The sequence below is a fragment of the Macrobrachium rosenbergii genome, chromosome 50 (assembly GCF_040412425.1).
Source record: "Macrobrachium rosenbergii isolate ZJJX-2024 chromosome 50, ASM4041242v1, whole genome shotgun sequence".
Taxonomy (NCBI): domain Eukaryota; kingdom Metazoa; phylum Arthropoda; class Malacostraca; order Decapoda; family Palaemonidae; genus Macrobrachium; species Macrobrachium rosenbergii.
In genome coordinates this window covers 28497260-28514293 of record NC_089790.1, presented here as the reverse complement: position 1 = coordinate 28514293, position 17034 = coordinate 28497260, and the positions used below count along the sequence as shown (strand labels likewise).

Here is a 17034-nt window from a genome sequence, read left to right as displayed (position 1 = left end):
AGTGTAGTTGTTCTTCTCGAAGCGAATTTTATTTTTTCTTGTTTTTTAAAACGTGAACGTTTCTTTCGGTATTTATCATTACCTTGTTACTTATTTCCAGTGAACACCATATTCTTTGGAAGCTTGAATTTCAAGTCGGTGGCCCCTGTGGTGGGCTTGTTTCATATGAATAGAGTTCATCGTCTGAATAATAGTAATAATAGGAAATGTATTATTGAAATCGTGTGGTTATAAACGTGATAATTAATATTTGTATTTTTCGTACGGTAATTATTATCTTTTTTTTTATTTTTTGCTGTTGCACATTCATTATTGGAGAGGTGGTCGTATGTTTTGATCGTGGTTGAGGCAATTTGGTATTGCTTACATCGTTTTGTCATCTGAAATACCTTTTTGCTGATGTCTGATTAGTCCAATTTAGAGTTGTTGGAGAGATGAGTTCTTTTTCGGATACGAATAATAATTGTCAAGATTTATCGTTTATTTATTGCATTCTTCAGCACATGTTTTTGTAAATGTTTCTCATCGGGAAAACAAGTAAACAGGCAATTATCTGCTGCTTTTATATTTATCTTATACACGCACACACTTTTTTATGAAATACATATATATACATGCACATACATACATACATGCATACATAAATACATACATACATACATACATACATACATACATATTTATATATATAAATATGTGCGTGCGCTTGTTTTTATGTAAATTCCATCACAAGGGCATATGACTAAACGCACTGCAAGAGCCAGAAGGCATCATTGCTTAGCGCTTTCGATATACAGTTCTTCAGAGTACAATAGAAAGCGAAAGACAGCAGAGACGTCATAAAGTATACGTGAATATATAAGTAAGATAAAAAAAAGGAATAAGCAACAGCCAAATGGCATATTTTAACAAGCAGTCAGTCCACAGTCAAACAAATTGCTCTTGTCATAAAAAGGTCCAAAAAAAAAAGCAAAACGGGTAAAAAAAGAAGTTACATCATTTTGAAATGCAGAACAATGTTGTTCACAGCTTAGGTATCCAGTTTGTATAGAATTTTCCAATATTAAAAATACGGCCTGACTTAGGTTGTATCACTTTCGATTCTGTAATATTTCCTTTTACAATGTCTTTACACAATAGTACTTCTCTAGAATTTCTCAAATCAATAGAATGATTACAAAAATTGTTAATGTGTAGAAGGAAAGGTTGGACACATTTCCCACACTAACTAACTATATATATATATATATATATATATATATATATATATATATATATATATATATATATATATATATATATATATATATGGATAGGAACAATAGAATAAGTAGATTACTGCCTCCTGAGATCGATCAAGTCCTATATACTCTTGTGATGGAAGTAGATGCCTCAGGGTCTCAAACCCTCTGTCTATATCTACCCCCCCTTCCCATCATTTTCTTGATTCACACACTCTCTACCTTTCCGCTCTCCCTCCCTCCCTCCCGCCCGCTCTCCTTCCATATACGCGTAAAAGAAAAACTGATGGCCTCATATAGTTCAGAGATTGAATTTTCGTCTCGTTTAAAAGGTGCTCAAGTAAACGTGTCTTTGAAATCAAACGAAACGACACGTGCTCTTGCAGCTGCTGATGTTTGATAGAGTCATTCATTTATTCAAGAAAATATTTGCGTAGAGAGTTGTTCGTGTTTAAATGAATGAATGAATGACCCCACTGATCATTACTGCTCGTCACCGAAAGGGGGTTAGTGCCATCAGAGCACTTCACGCCGTGCACTGTAGGCATTACTTAAGGTTCTTTACACAGTCCATGTGGCCCCTAGTTGCACCCCTTCCATTCCTTTTGCTGTATCTTTCTTCCAACTTACTTTCCACCCTCTTCTAACAATTGTTTCATAGTGAAACTGCTCGGTTTTCCACCAGTTGTACCTTTTTTAAAACCTTTTTACTCTCAATTGTCCATTCAGCGCTGAATGACCTCGTGGATCCCTTTGGCCTATATTTTATGTTCCAATTCCAGTTCCAGTTACTGCTCATGCTAAATGTTTGGAATTGTTTTTATCTTAGTAGAAATAATTGCTCGTTATTTTTCAAACCAGTAACCGTCTTACGGAATTTTTAGCCTTTTTACGTGCAAATATTCCTCTTCTTAAAAAAAATGCGTACGAGCAGTATCTTGTGTCGTGACGTCATAGGCTATCTCTTGGAAAGCGAGCAGTGCTCTTGGAAAAAGAACATATTGAATTGTTTCGTTTTTATGTATAAATTACCATAGCCAATCCGAAATCAGTTTGATAAATGATTGCTTTTAATGCTATTCTACTGCGGTTAAGTTTAATTAGATGGTAAGAGCTTTGCTCAAGTTACTTTAGTGTCTTGGATTCCATTACGCAAATTAAAAATAATGCAAGGATTAGTACACCACTTTTTAAGATGAAAGTTGGTATAGTTGTTATGAAAGATGCAAGTAATATGGTGTTCATTAGAAAGGAATAACAGAAGGTAATGGGATATATAGGAAGAAGAGATCTGTTATTAGAAAAGAAAAAGACATCAACAAATTAAAATATAAATAGATAAAAGTGTGAGTAAATTATTAAAATACAACGAGAATTGTTTTAGGGTAGTAATGGCTTCCATCTTCGCTTGAACTTTTGAAATTCAATATCATCCAGTGTATCGTTTTTTTTAACAAAACGTTCCATACATCTTAGAACGGAGTTTTTCCTTTCGCGAGTCAGATTTGGTTAAGGTTATATGAGATGTTACTAGGCTACACTGGAAAGCTGCCCGTTGCGCTATATAGTAAGAGCCACTATGCCGATAGTATAATGCTTATATCTACAAATATTTTTTATTTATTTTTAATTATAAAGTAGAGTCACATTTTATGTCACAATTCGCCAGTCTTTCCACCAACATAATTGTGATTTATTCATCTGCCCCGTGTGACTCACCCAATCACGTCATCAACTCCGGCACAGGCTACCAGTGCCCCCAGTTTCCCAGCAGAGAACATTTTTTTGTGCATATTTAATTACAGTTTAAAGCTACAGGGTTCATTCGAACTTATTTTTTCATTGGATTCTGTGTCATCACATAATTTCTATATAGTAAGGTTGAATTTTCACTTTCACTTTCACACAAACACAAACACACACACACACACACACACCTTTCAGTTTTATTCCAAAGAGCGATCATACTCACGATGTTTAGATTTATCTAGTGCACATACCGCGAATTTTTCATTAGTAATGCAACAGATATTTCAGGACATTTTAAGAAATATTTTTAGATGCTAGTGATGACAGGCGTAGATTTTTGCGAATTTATGAAGTAAAGTCACTAGGGTGCATCCCTACTTATCCCTCTGTGATTAATGGACGTGAGGGTAAGTTCAGATTGAGAGGACAGAGTGGTTCAAAGCGCAAACCTCTCCCGATTAAGTTAGGATCTGGTGTTCTAGGTTAGGTTAGGTTTAGGGTAGGTTACGATAAGACGTACCCCTGTTGGAATGTGGTTTTTCTGATGTATTTGCTTGTGCTTTGAACGAATATCGTGTTGACTTTTAGCTGGAAATCCATGGGAAGAAGTAGAACACAGAAACAAGTGGCTAGCAAACGAAGTAAAGACCAGAATATTTCGAGACACCAACGAAATTGTCGGGAGGAATTATTTCTCGGCAAAAACGTTATTGTGTGAACTAAAGATTGTCGGTTTCATACATCTCATAACATGTGCTTATCTTGAGGAAGAGGTTGATAGTCTGAAGGCTGAAAAATGGGAGGTGATAGATCCCTCCTCTAAAAAGAATGAAAAGTTCAAACAAATTCTGAGACATATTTATGGGAAATTAGGTAATCTTGAACTGTTATTTTCAGATTTCAAAAGTTAGCGAATATCTTCCTTGCCGAGAGGGAATATGAAAAGCGCAGCTGCTGCTCATTCAGAACATATAAAATAGCAGACTTAGCCATAAAAAATTATTTACTGCTAAGATAATCTATATATGTAATAGGTGATACCTGCATAACTTCAATTATTTTATGAAGAAAAGGAATACACGAAGTTCATCAGGTACAGGAACAAAAATTGTATTTCGTTCACAGACAAGATACGCTACGGCATGCCTGCAAATAATCACAAAGCCTATACAGGACACGCATAGGCTGTTGAAAAGCGGATACCGGATATGCGCTTACAAGAAAAAAAAAATCCACTTTCGATACGGAGTATCGGTGTGCAAATTTTGAGCATCATCGGAACAGTAATTTTTTTGTTTTAGCTTTACTTTCAAAGCCTTTCTTCGGTGATTTTTACATTTGCGTTCATTTTTGCGATTCTTCATTTTTTCATCTATTCACATTCAGTGTATAGGAAGGCTCTACATCCTCTCTTCCCCCCCCCCTTCATTCCATCCCCTCTTCAGCGGCTTGGATTCATCAAGCTAATGGATCTGTGTAGTCTTGAAGTTTGTTGTTTCATTGTTCGTGCATGGGATGCTGAGCCCCAAATCCCCCTTCCCCATTGCCCTATTCTAGCTGCTAACCCCCCTGAGAGCGCCCTCCTATCTCCCTTGTCTCTGTGCCCCTTAGAAGGGAGGGAATGTTTCGAGGCCTCTCATCCGTCGCTCATATCATCATGCTCTCGGTCGCTGCCACTGGTTTCCTTCTCTTCTTTGTATTTAATTATTTGTTTCTTTTTCAATTAGTCTGAGGCTGTAAAAGTGTAAGTTACCCCGCTCTGATGTTTTCTTCTCACGTGCAAACTTTCTATTTTCTTTGGTCTTCTTTGTTCTGAATTTTTGTCTTCTGGCCCTTTCATTGGTTTCTCTTCAGGTACCCTCCTTTCTTTTGTAATCCAGTCAACGTCGGGGCTTCTTTTACCGTACCCTATTTTTACCTTTGCTCTTTTCCACCCCTACTCTTCGTAGTTTACTTCTATAACTGGGTGTTTTCATCCCTCCGTAACTTAGTATTTTATTTTCATCAACCCATCTTTCTTTTTATATCCTGCCTTCCTTATTTTGTACCTTGTTTATCCTCCCTCCTTGTTTCTAAACTAAATTTCTTCTCTTCACTTCCATTTCACACGCCCATATCATCATCTCTCCGCTTACCATTTCCTTTTCCTTGTGTGATACTCCTGACTTCCTCCCTTCCACGTCCCTGTGCACCTTCAGCGAAATTGCGCCGTGTGCAATCTGGCATTTATTGAAGATGCAGCTTTGGAGAAGAGACTGGCGAGGCGCTGTTGCTCCCAAGGCTAGGAATATTGTGCAGGATATGGAGCTGAGAGACGGAGACGCCTGAGCGTTCTTCCGTCTCAAGTGACGCGGCATGATATAAAGGTGGTTTTTCACCATTTCGGCTGTTTTGTTAACGGTAATGTGGCGAGGAATTTGGTGTGTGTGTGTGTGTGCGTGTGTTTGTGTGTGTACTGGGAGATCGAGACGAGCATGATTGCTAATGGACTTGTAAATGACGATCGCTCTTTGCTGTAAAAAGTACTTTAGCCTAAGTGGTTCAGGAAAGTTAAACACACACACACACACACACACACAGGGAAGACTAATCGAGCTGTTAATTTAACCCTCACGTTCGGAACCTCGACACAGTAGACTCCGAAAAATTATATTACGATCACAAGTAAAAGGGCGGCAGCATTACAACGGGACTGAAAAGAATCCAAGTTAAAAACGTAAAAGATCTCCCTAGATGTGAAAGCGTTAAGAGGCCTCTGAAAAGGGATGTATGGTACAGTACCTAAAAAGGCAGATCTGCGTATTAGCAAGCTTAACCAAGCGAGTGATGTGGTCCTTCAACGAATGCCACTGCAACATTATGATTCTGACACTGATGAGGAAGTGGGGGGTTGAGGGGGGAGGATAGGAAAGAAATTGGTCTCGTTGACCAACTCGAGATTCTATCCAGATCTGCATTATTCAGTATAATTCGAAACCAGCATCCACAGGTTGGTGTTGTGACGACTATAATTGTTTATATATCGTAGAAGAATAGATGGAAGATTCGTATGTTGGCCTTGTATAGGTACCAGGGGATTTGGATGGTCCAGACCAAGGTATACTCTCTAGATCTTGGTCCAGACCTACTTGGATGTGAACTAAGAGGCGAGTAGCTGGAGATAAGTGGAGATATGTGGAAGAGACCACAAGGAAGACCCGGTTGCCAGAATTGTGCTGAGAATCTTTGTGTTGCACGGCATTGGAGGCGATGATGATGAGAATATACATATTATATGCACATGTATATGTGAATTTTATTGGTTCATAGGAACAAAATTTATATTGTATACATACAAATTGTATATATATATATAAATATATATATATACATATATATATATATATATATATATATATATATATATATATATATGTAAATATATATATACAATATATGTAAATATATTTATGCATTGGTCTTATGTGGTAATAAAATTTTACAACGTTTGCATATGTATACATACTTACACACACACACACACACACATATATATATATAGATAGATAGATAGATATATAGATAGATAGATTGATTATACAAAACTTTGTAAAATGTATTATTATTATTATTATTATTATTATTATTATTATTATTATTATTATTATTATTATTATTATTATTATTATTATTATCATCGAGAATGTCAAGTCATTTATAGACTCTTATAAGGTTAGATTGAGAAGGTGAAAATAGGAGTAAGGTAAAGTTAAAGTTGATCATCAAAAGGAACGGATGAAATATAAAGGCGGAAAGCACTGTAACTGAGGGCAAAGGGACGCTGCAAAGAACCTGAGTGCGTCAGGACTGGTTTTGACTATTAGGTGGCTGAATCTGGGGTTGAATTTTTGAAAGAACTGTAGAAAGTGAGCAAACACGAATAGAAAATATTAAGGGTAGATGAAGATAGGTGGAACAGGTATTCTAAACCTCATCTAACTGCTTATTCCACGTAATGTGGAAGTTTGTGGGGAGAGGAGTGGTAGTGCCGTCAGTGGAGCTCACGCTGTGCAATCTAGGCCTTAATTAGGTTCTTTGCAGCGTCCCTTCGGCCCCTAGCTGCAACCCCTTTCATTCTTTTTACTGTACCTCCGTTCGTATTCTCTTTCTTCCACCTTACTTTCCACTCTCTCCTAGCAGTTGTTTCGTAGCGCAACTGCGAGGTTTTCCTTCTGTTACACCTTTAAAACGTTTTTGCAATTTCCCTTTCAGCGCTGAATGACCTCAGAGGTCCTAGTGCTTGGCCTTTGAAATGGTATATTCCATTCCATGCCATTCCATGTCCCTTAAGTCGTTTCCCGTACCTCATATGGTAAGAAAATTATCATAAGCTTCGTTTACCTCTCGTGTTTCCCGGCCTCTGATAACTGACAATTATCAATGTCTTCAGCTGTTGTTAAGCCATGATTGCAAACGGTTACTGTGCTCATTGATTTACTTTGCATACTTACTGATTTATTTGTGTTGATTGTATTTCAAGCAGAGTTGTACAGTTTTATTTATATCACCATATTTTATTAATTTAATACATTTTAGGTAAAGGAACTGTTTATTTTATATTTAGGGGCTATTTACTATTTTACGTAATGGTAGACGGATTGAATGGTCCTCTTTATTTATTAGTCTCTTTTTTTATTTGTTTAATGTTTGTATTTTATTGTTTTTTGTATTTTGCACTGTAGTAAATGTAGGGCATGTATACTTTTTGTATTTAGTTACTGAAGGTGATTATTATTTAAGATTTTTAATACACTTTTTAAATTGCCTGGCCACTTATTTTATTTTTGCATTTATACTTCTTGAATAATACATGTACTGTATGTTGATAAAAGATCAGTATCGAACTTTGAAACCTATAAAAAAAATAACACGAATTGGAGAACAAGTATATTTGAGAAATCCACATGCTCTCGCTCTCTCTCCCACACAGAAGATGGAGCTTTACGCTCCAAAACTGTATTTAGATTTCTCAAATATATCTATTCTCCACTTTGTGTTTTTTTTAGAGATACCTCTATGTCCATGATGATTCGTTTATATATTTTTTTATTTACAGTGATAGATGAAAGGAAAGTGTTCTGTATTAGGAAAGTAAGTTATCAGTTTACTTACTTTTACGTGGAAATAACTATTAATATACAGTATTTGGTATTTGCAGAGTGGCAGGCGGAAAGAGCGTGGCCGCGTGAAGCTCTCTCAGGTGGTGGCTGTGGAGTGTGTCGACACGGAGGTCTTCCACCGCGATTGGGTCTTCCAGCTTTGCTACAACTCGGAGGAGAACGAGCAGATTGTCCTGTACATTGCCGCTGCTACCTCACAGGAACGCGACCAGTGGTTGGACCACTTACGTAGATGTGAGTGAGCGCCTCTCCTAGTTTCGTGTTCATTGGGTATTTGTTCAGCCTCATTTGGACCACTGCTGAGGTTCTTTTGACAGGGTACTTGCCTTAGAATTACGTTAGCCCTTCGGCTTCTTCTAGGGTACTACTGTGCATTTCAGGGCCATGTCTAATTGATTTTCGTCGATACAATCTTACCAAAACATCGTATATGGATCGTATTTTGGAAATAGCTATTTGAAGCCACAACCTAATTGGCAGAAATGTGCAGTGATGTCTAATGTTGATGATTAAGGCACTTGTCAGAGTAAATGAAAGAAATTTAAAGGGAAACTTAGCTAAATCTATCAGGCTCGTATATAGAGGCTAGTAAAACGTCATTACTAAAGGCCCTCCCACTCACTGATACTGTGATACTACGTACTTTATTAGACACCTTGCCCATATACTTTATGAATGAAGACTCAAACGTTGGGGTAGTAGTAATAGTATAGTAGTAATAGTATAGTATATGGAATTCTTATATTGTTTCACACACTCAAACACCTACCCTGCATACTCTCTCTCTCTCTCTCTCTCTCTCTCTCTCTCTCTCTCTCTCTCTCTCTCTCTCTCTCTCTCTCTCTCTTTGATGAGTCATGTCTCTAAGTAGAGTACATTAAGGGAATGTGCATCAAATGAGAATATTAATTGTGTAATACAGTTCCATGGCGCAATTCACGTTCCCTTCAACTTAAATATGCACCAAGTCTTACTGTAACACTCTCAGTGAAAACGACCATCGTTACCCTGAAGTTTCTGGTGCTTCAAAAGTTCCGGTTCACGTGTACCTGCTTAGTCCTGCTAAATGAATGAAACCTAACGCAGGTGTTCTAACCTTAGCCTCCTTCATGTGTGATCAGTCCAATAATAAATCCACAATGCTTGGCAGAGCACACTACTCCCCTTTCATTATTTTATTTGTGTGGCTCTGTGTCAGTTTTGTTGTTTTTATACGCTTGATTCATTTACTTGGAACTGACACTAATGTTTGATGTAGGGTTGTTGAGTGGTTATCAGTGAGTCTCTATATTCCCGGTTTTTGAAGTTACTCATTCTTTCAATTTTCAGTTATTTTGATTATATATTTCATTTAATCATAACTACGTTGTAGTGCTGAATGAAATTCTTAACTCAGTCCAAGCGCTTGGGCTATGCCCTAAATTTTATAATCCAGTAATCCATTGATTATACTGACCTTTATTGAAATTGAAGGAAATATGAAATAAAAAAGCAATTATTGTAATGTAAAATTATGTAAAAGGATATGCTGCTGTTTGTTTAAGATGAAGCCAGCCTTGTGTGAATCAGGGTCTTGCGTTTTGAGCAGACCATAAGTGAAGAACTTTCGATGGAAATAGGGAAAATAGGATTTCGATAATTATCGCATATCCTACTCAAGGTATTGCTTATTGTACAAGATGGTCAAATATTTGTGTTTTTCTACAATCATTAACATACTACTGGGAACCCTGCTATTACGTCTGGTCATAGTTTACGTCACAACTAGCCTCTCTTTGGGTGCTAACTGCATTTAGCTAAGTTTCCCTTTAAATTTCTTTGATTTACTCTGATAAGTGCCTTAATTATCCACACTGGACATCACTGCATATTTTTGCCAATTAGGCTGTGGCCTCAAATAGCTATTTCCAAAATACGGTCCATATCCGCAAGTAATAGGAGCCTTCTAAACCTGGCTAGATAAACTTAAATAGGACTCATTGGTCTAGTTATGGCACTTTCCTTTTGCCATCACATAAAAGTACAGTGCAGCCCATACATACAGTGCAGATATTGGCATGTCCTCTAAACACACACACATGTCGTTTTGTACACATCAAACAACACTGAAATTATTACACATTCTTCCATCCTCGCCAAACATTCGAGTAGGTTACAAAACTCAAAATGAATTAGTAACCTGTCAACAGACAGTTCCAGCCTGGAGAGAAATGGGTGAGTTGAGTTTGTCAGAAAGGGCAAAAGGAGCTTGTGAAAAGATATCTCCTACCTGGCATCCTGCAAGTAGGTGGAGGTGTGAAGAACCTCCAAAGAATATAAAAACAAGGCAGGGTTATATATATATATATATATATATATATATATATATATATATATATATATATATATATATATATATATACAATATGCTTTATAACTCTTACGTTGCTTAAAAGGTATCAAATAGCATTAGGCGTTTGTCGATTTCTTCAGTCCCAGTATATAAATGTATATTTTAATGTGTCCTATGATATATATATATTTTATTGCCCTATTTATCTATAATCAAAGGTACAGACAATATGCTTTATAACTCTTACGTTGCTTAAAAGTTATCAAATAGCATTAGGCGTTTGTCGATTTCTTCAGTCCCAGTATATAAATGTATATTTTAATGTGTCCTTGAATTGCCATGTTTTATTGCCCTTTTAATTATTTTTCAAAGGTACTGTATGCATTAATTTTATTTTTATATCTGCAATTTCCTGTGGCTCAGTTGTTTTTTGTCCTTCATTTACGTGTTTGAAAGTATAATTTACAACAAGAGAGATCACAAAAAATCAGTAGTAATAATAATAATGTTGAAAGGACAGTGCGGAATAATAATAAATCAGAAATCGTTCGTAATAAAGACTAATATTCCGCACTGTCCTTTTTCCAACATGAATATCGGCCAGTTACTGACTAACATCGCTGAGCCTGAAAAGGAATCATAAGGGAGGATAGAAAAGACACTATATAAGATAAATTATAATAATAATAATATTAATTATTATTATTATTATTATTATTATTATTATTATTATTATTATTATTATTATTATTATTATTATTATTATTATTATTATTAACGAACATGAACCCTATTCAAGGAACAAGGCCAAAGAATATGGTGTTCATTCGAAAGAAGTAACAGAAGGCAATGGGAAATGCAGAAAGAGGATATCAGGTATTAGAAAAACAGATCAATTAATAAATTAAGCTTTGTTGATTTATCTGTTTCTAGTCAATAAAGTCAGTAGCAACATCTGACACGTTCTTCTTGTCGTCTTGCAGTAGTTGCTCAGAACCCGTGCTTGAGCGACCACTACCACAACGGCTGCATAAAAGGAAATCAGTGGACTTGCTGCAAAGGGGGAAAGGACGTCTCCGCCTGTACCAGAGTGACTTGGACCAACAATAATCCAGTAGGTGAGTACAGTAGACTGGCTTTGTTCTCTCTCCCATGCATAGGGTGTATTTAGATGCCTTATTGAGCACATGTGTTCGTGTCTGCTTTATTGAGATGGCTTCTTGTATGTCCATCCGCCCTCAGATCTTAAAAAACTACTGAGGCTAGAGGGCTGCAAATTGTTATGTTGATCGTCCACCCTCCAATCATCAAACATACCAAATTGCATCCCTCTAGCCTCAGTACTTTTTGTTTTTTATTTAAGGTTAAAGTTAGCCATGATCGTGCGTCTGGCATTTTTTTCTTACTTGTTTATATGGGTGGTATCATTTGCACAATTACGTGCACACACACACACACTGTAGCGGGTTGGTTCTATCATTGTACCTCACGTGGTGCACTGTAAGCATTACCAAACGGTGTTTGCAGCGTCCCTTCGGCCCCAAGCTTCGCTCACTTTTTTAGCCTTTTACTTTACCTCCATTCCTGCTTCATATTCTCTTCCATCTGACTTTCCACCCTCTCTAACAATTGATTCATAATGCAATTGCGAGTTCTTCTCCTGTTACATCTTTCAAACCTTCTTACTGTCAGTCTCCGTTTCAGCGCTGAATGACCCCATAGATACCAGCGATTGGCCTTTGGCATAAATTCTCCCCTCTGTGCTATTCCATTCCCGCTCCATGTCTTCAATCTTGCTGTCCAAACTCTTACCATTAAATCTTAGTGAAGATGCCTGGTTTTCTCTCATTTCCACCTTTAGATTCCTCTACTTCATCTCCCTTATTATCTGGATCTCTGTATCTTGCTGTCCAACCACTCCAGCTCCATCTTTTCACCGTCTAAGCGCTGAATGGCTGAAAAGTAAAATTTTAACCACATTTGGAGCATTTTAGGCTCAGCATTTGGAATTCTTTATCAGATATACTAAACAAGAATTATTGGTAATACATTTACCTGCAAAGGGTAAGAAATATGAGAACATTTATTTTTGTTCACAGTTTTTGCTAGCTTACGATAATCGTGTACGGGCATATTAGGCAAACGTAAGCAAACATAAAGTAATCAAATAACGTTTGCTCTCTCCATATGAGTAGTTCCTCGTTGAACGAGTCGGTAGAGTTCTCGGCTAACACTCCGCCTGACCAATGAAGAATTAGAGGAATTTATTTCTGGTGAAAGAAATTCATTTCTCGGTATAATGTGGTTTGGATTCCACAATGAGCTGTAGGTCCCATTGCTAGGTAACCAATTGGTTCTTAGCCACGTAAAGTAAGTCTAATCCTTCGGGCCAGCCCTAAGAGAGCTGTTAATCAGCTCAGTGGTCTGGTTAAACTAAGGTATACTTAACTTTTTTTCTTCTTCATATGAGTGTAGTATTGTGAGGTGTTTTTTGAACTACGATTGGTCTCAAGAAAGTACAAATCTTGAGAAGAAAGTCCAGAGTACCCGGCGGGTACTGGCGGGAGTTGTGTACTCATTCCGCCATAAATACTCTGTTTCTGTTTGTTTGGGACAGCGGGGTGGACTGGGTGGACGGGAGACCTCCCCCCCCAAAGTGTGTACTCGCGAGACCTCTTCCCTTTTCGGACCACGGATCCTTAAGGTCTTACTCTTTCTTCTAAACGCTTTTTGTGCTTCAGTCGAGAGGCAGGAGGAGGTTGCAGCAGGATACGAAGGTAGGTACACCCTTTTTATTTTTTTCCTCCCATTGTTGGGTCCGAAATAGATTCCGGGTTATTTTGGTCATTACTTCTTCCTCTGTACTTCCAAACCGGGCATTTCCGTACCCGTTCTTATTCTGGCGGGAATAGCAGAGAATCTCTCTCTCTTTCTCTCTCACACACACACACACACACACACACACACACACACACACACATCTCTCTCTCTCTCTCTCTCTCTCTCTCTCTCTCTCTCGCTCTCTCTGACACACATATACATTTTATTGTACCAAATCACTCTTGAATTTTGTTAGAGTGGTATTTTTTGTTTGTCTTTTTTGTCCTTGTTATGTTTATTTTTCACTTATGGAAAAATGGGTGCGGCAAAGGTGTATTTACAAACAAATTATTTATAAACATTAATATACACGCCAATGATTTATATATATATATATTTATATATATATATATATATATATATATATATATATATATATATGTATATATATATATATATATATAAATTATATAAATTGCTTGTGTAAAAATGATTGTACGCATATATGTAATGGAGAAAATGTGTATACATATGATTTTAATCCTATTTCTTTCCATTGTTTGGGTGTAATTATGTATTGTGTATGAGTTGTAATACTTTTCTTAGAAATGCGGTGGGACCCAAGGAATATTTATGTCTACCCTAATATAAACAGAAAACTGGTACGTTGTGAAATTATGTGGGCGGTTAGCGTAGAGTTAAGACACTTTCTCCCTTCCTCTTCCTACCATCAGTCAGGAATTACAATATTCTCTCTCTCTCTCTCTCTCTCTCTCTCTCTCTCTCTCTCTCTCTCTCTCTCTCTCTCTCCTGTGTTCGTTTTCATGACAGTAGATAGAACGTACTTCCAGATAGCGATAAAGTAAGAAATTCCCACTTGTTCTGACCAGATGTCTGAGTAATATTATGTTTAATTAAAGACACGTTGCGAGGTAGTAATGAATACGGAGACTTGTAATCCATTACCTGATAGATTGCAATCAAACTCGGACTGCGCGTTGATTGCATTAGCGCTGCAGGGAGAGTGGAGGTAGGTTGTTTCCGTCAGCGAGGAAGGATAGCAGGCCGTTCACATCCACGTTCATTGACAAGTCCCATTGCGTTTCCATCAGCGTTTCATTAGATACAGTGGGCTTTACCTTAGAATGATTCGGTGTTAGAGTCGAGTTCATTGAATTCACGGAATCCTGAACTGGTTTTATTTATTAATTACGAGTAATGCTGGTGTACTTAAAATCGTCCCTTTTTATATTAGCCTTTTTATTTAATTTACAGGTTTAAGTATACTATTTTTGTAACGGGTATTGGTAAAATGCACTCAAGTTAGTGTTTTGTTGGAGACATTAATACCTAAGAACTTTGGTCTGTCATGTAACGTCATCGTTTCATTGGATTTCGTCTCTCTTCATTGAAACCCACTTGTTGCATCATAGGCAGTATAAGACCAGTTAGGAAGGAAATACGTCGCATTCAATCTGCATCCCTTGTCTGGCGCGTTATCTCCTTACTGAGTCACGCGGACGTTCTTTACATCTCTTCAAATATTACTCTGACCCTTTGGTATACAGACTCAGTGTGCTTTTTTGTGTACAATTCTTGACTCACAGATTATTGCATCGGCTGGATAGATGGTTCATTGAATATGATGGAAAGCCTAGAACCAAGGAAATGCTTTTTAAATGGATTTAAAAATAATTTGATTAGATCTCATTTTGATAATTTGTTTTGGTTTACCATTTTATTTTTATTTGACTATATTTTGCCGTTGCGTTTTATTCATTGTTATTAAGCGTATATGTTGACCATTTTTTAATTGCATATTTTGCCGTTTTAGTGTTATTAAACGTATATGTTGACCATTTTTTATTTGTATTTCGCATCGCTCTGAACACTATCAGCAAACTGCAAATGAAAATATTTTGTTAAACCCCTGTTGTGCAGTGGAGCTAATAAAGGGAGCCCTTAATGGTTACGAGACCTTCCATTCACCCATTAGAGCCTGGCAGCCTCCCGTGTCTTGCGCCTGCCTCCCCAGCTCGCCATTGTTGGGAAAATCCGCTCTTTTTGCGGGCAGCGGCTTTGGAGAAGAGCTCCCAATGGCTATTCTTTCCTCCATCTCCCTCCCCACTGCGGTGCTTTCACTTATCCTCCGAATGGGTGGGTGTCTTTAATGCCCCCTCGTTATTAACCTTTATTTTGGGCGGCTCAGGGCTTCGGAAGTTTATGGTTACGTATGTTTGCTTCGAAGATACGGGCGTTTGATACTTTCGAGTCTCTCTGTAATAAGGATACATAGGTTATGGGCGCCGGCATTCTCCCTTGCGTTTTCCTTGGTTCCTACTGTCCCGTCCCTTCTTAAAGAGTGGAGTTTATACATTCTTTTGGGGTTAAGCCCAATTTTTCCTTCTTTATTCTTGTCTGAGGTCCTTCAGGTTTGGTCAAGAATTGTCGTGTAAGTTTGCCCTTTCCGTCGATTCTGTGCATGTGTTCATCTGTGGTATATTCTATATTTAATTTGCTTCGTAAAGGGTTTTGATTTGCTGGTTTACACACACACACGCATGCATATATATATATATATATATATATATATATATATATATATATATATATATATATATATATATATATGTGTGTGTGTGTGTGTATAATAAACATATATATATATATATATATATATATATATATATATATATATATATATATATATATATATAAATATATATATATATATAGTATATAAATAAAAATATAAATGTATACATATCTGAAATTGTCACATTTACTCGACTAATTTTCTTTCATTCACGGATATTCAGTCACAAATATCGATTGATTTGGAATTCACTATACCTTGGGAATGCCATTTATGATGCCCATTGGATGCAAGTTATGCCTAAGGTACAGTGAATTTTTACCATTAACAGTGGTTGGTTCTAGAGAAGGACAACTACCACATACGGGAAAAACAACTACCACATACGAGAAAAACAACTACCACATACAGGAAAAACAACTACCACATACGGTTCACCAGCATTACGTCGAACTTCCAACACACTTCGACACTCAATCCAGCTTTCATGCTCATTCGCTCTTCCTTCCTATACTGCGTTCACGATTTCAAAACATTTACTTTAACCTTTCGTAGGTCTTCTTGCCTTTATACCCGCGAGCACGTCGAAATGTTTTGCACTTTTTTTAACGTGACCGAACCCCATCATATCACTCTTATTCATTTTTATACCAACGCCAACGTTATATATATATATATATATATATATATATATATATATATATATATATATATATATATATATATATATATATATATATATATATATAATCAGTAAGCTACAAACGTCCTTTAATATCAATTCGCTCTACCTCGGAGCGAATTGATATTGGAAGGACGTTTGTAGCTTACTGACTGAATATGAATCACGGTGATGTGATAAAAAACATATCATATATATATATATATATATATATATATATATATATATATATATATATATATATATATATATATATATATATATATATATATATATATATATATATATGTGTGTGTGTGTGTGTGTGTGTGTGTGTGTGTGTGTGTAATATATGTATTTATTAAGTGTATGTGCGTGCGTGTTGTGTATGTATATTATATATATACTGTATATATATAAATATATGATATATATATATATATATATATATATATATATATATATATATATATATA

At 36.5% G+C, this 17034-nt stretch overlaps 1 protein-coding gene across 2 annotated transcripts in view; it reads left to right on the top strand.

Annotated features, from left to right (window-relative positions):
- Positions 1–17034, top strand: part of Btk29A (tyrosine-protein kinase Btk29A) — a 666915-nt gene that overhangs the window by 130144 nt on the left and 519737 nt on the right. For both annotated transcript variants that reach the window (XM_067094352.1, XM_067094353.1), the window contains exons 3-4: positions 8188–8383; positions 11465–11599. In XM_067094352.1, the coding sequence (XP_066950453.1) occupies positions 8188–8383; positions 11465–11599 (331 nt within the window). The remainder of the gene's footprint in view (positions 1–8187; positions 8384–11464; positions 11600–17034) is intronic.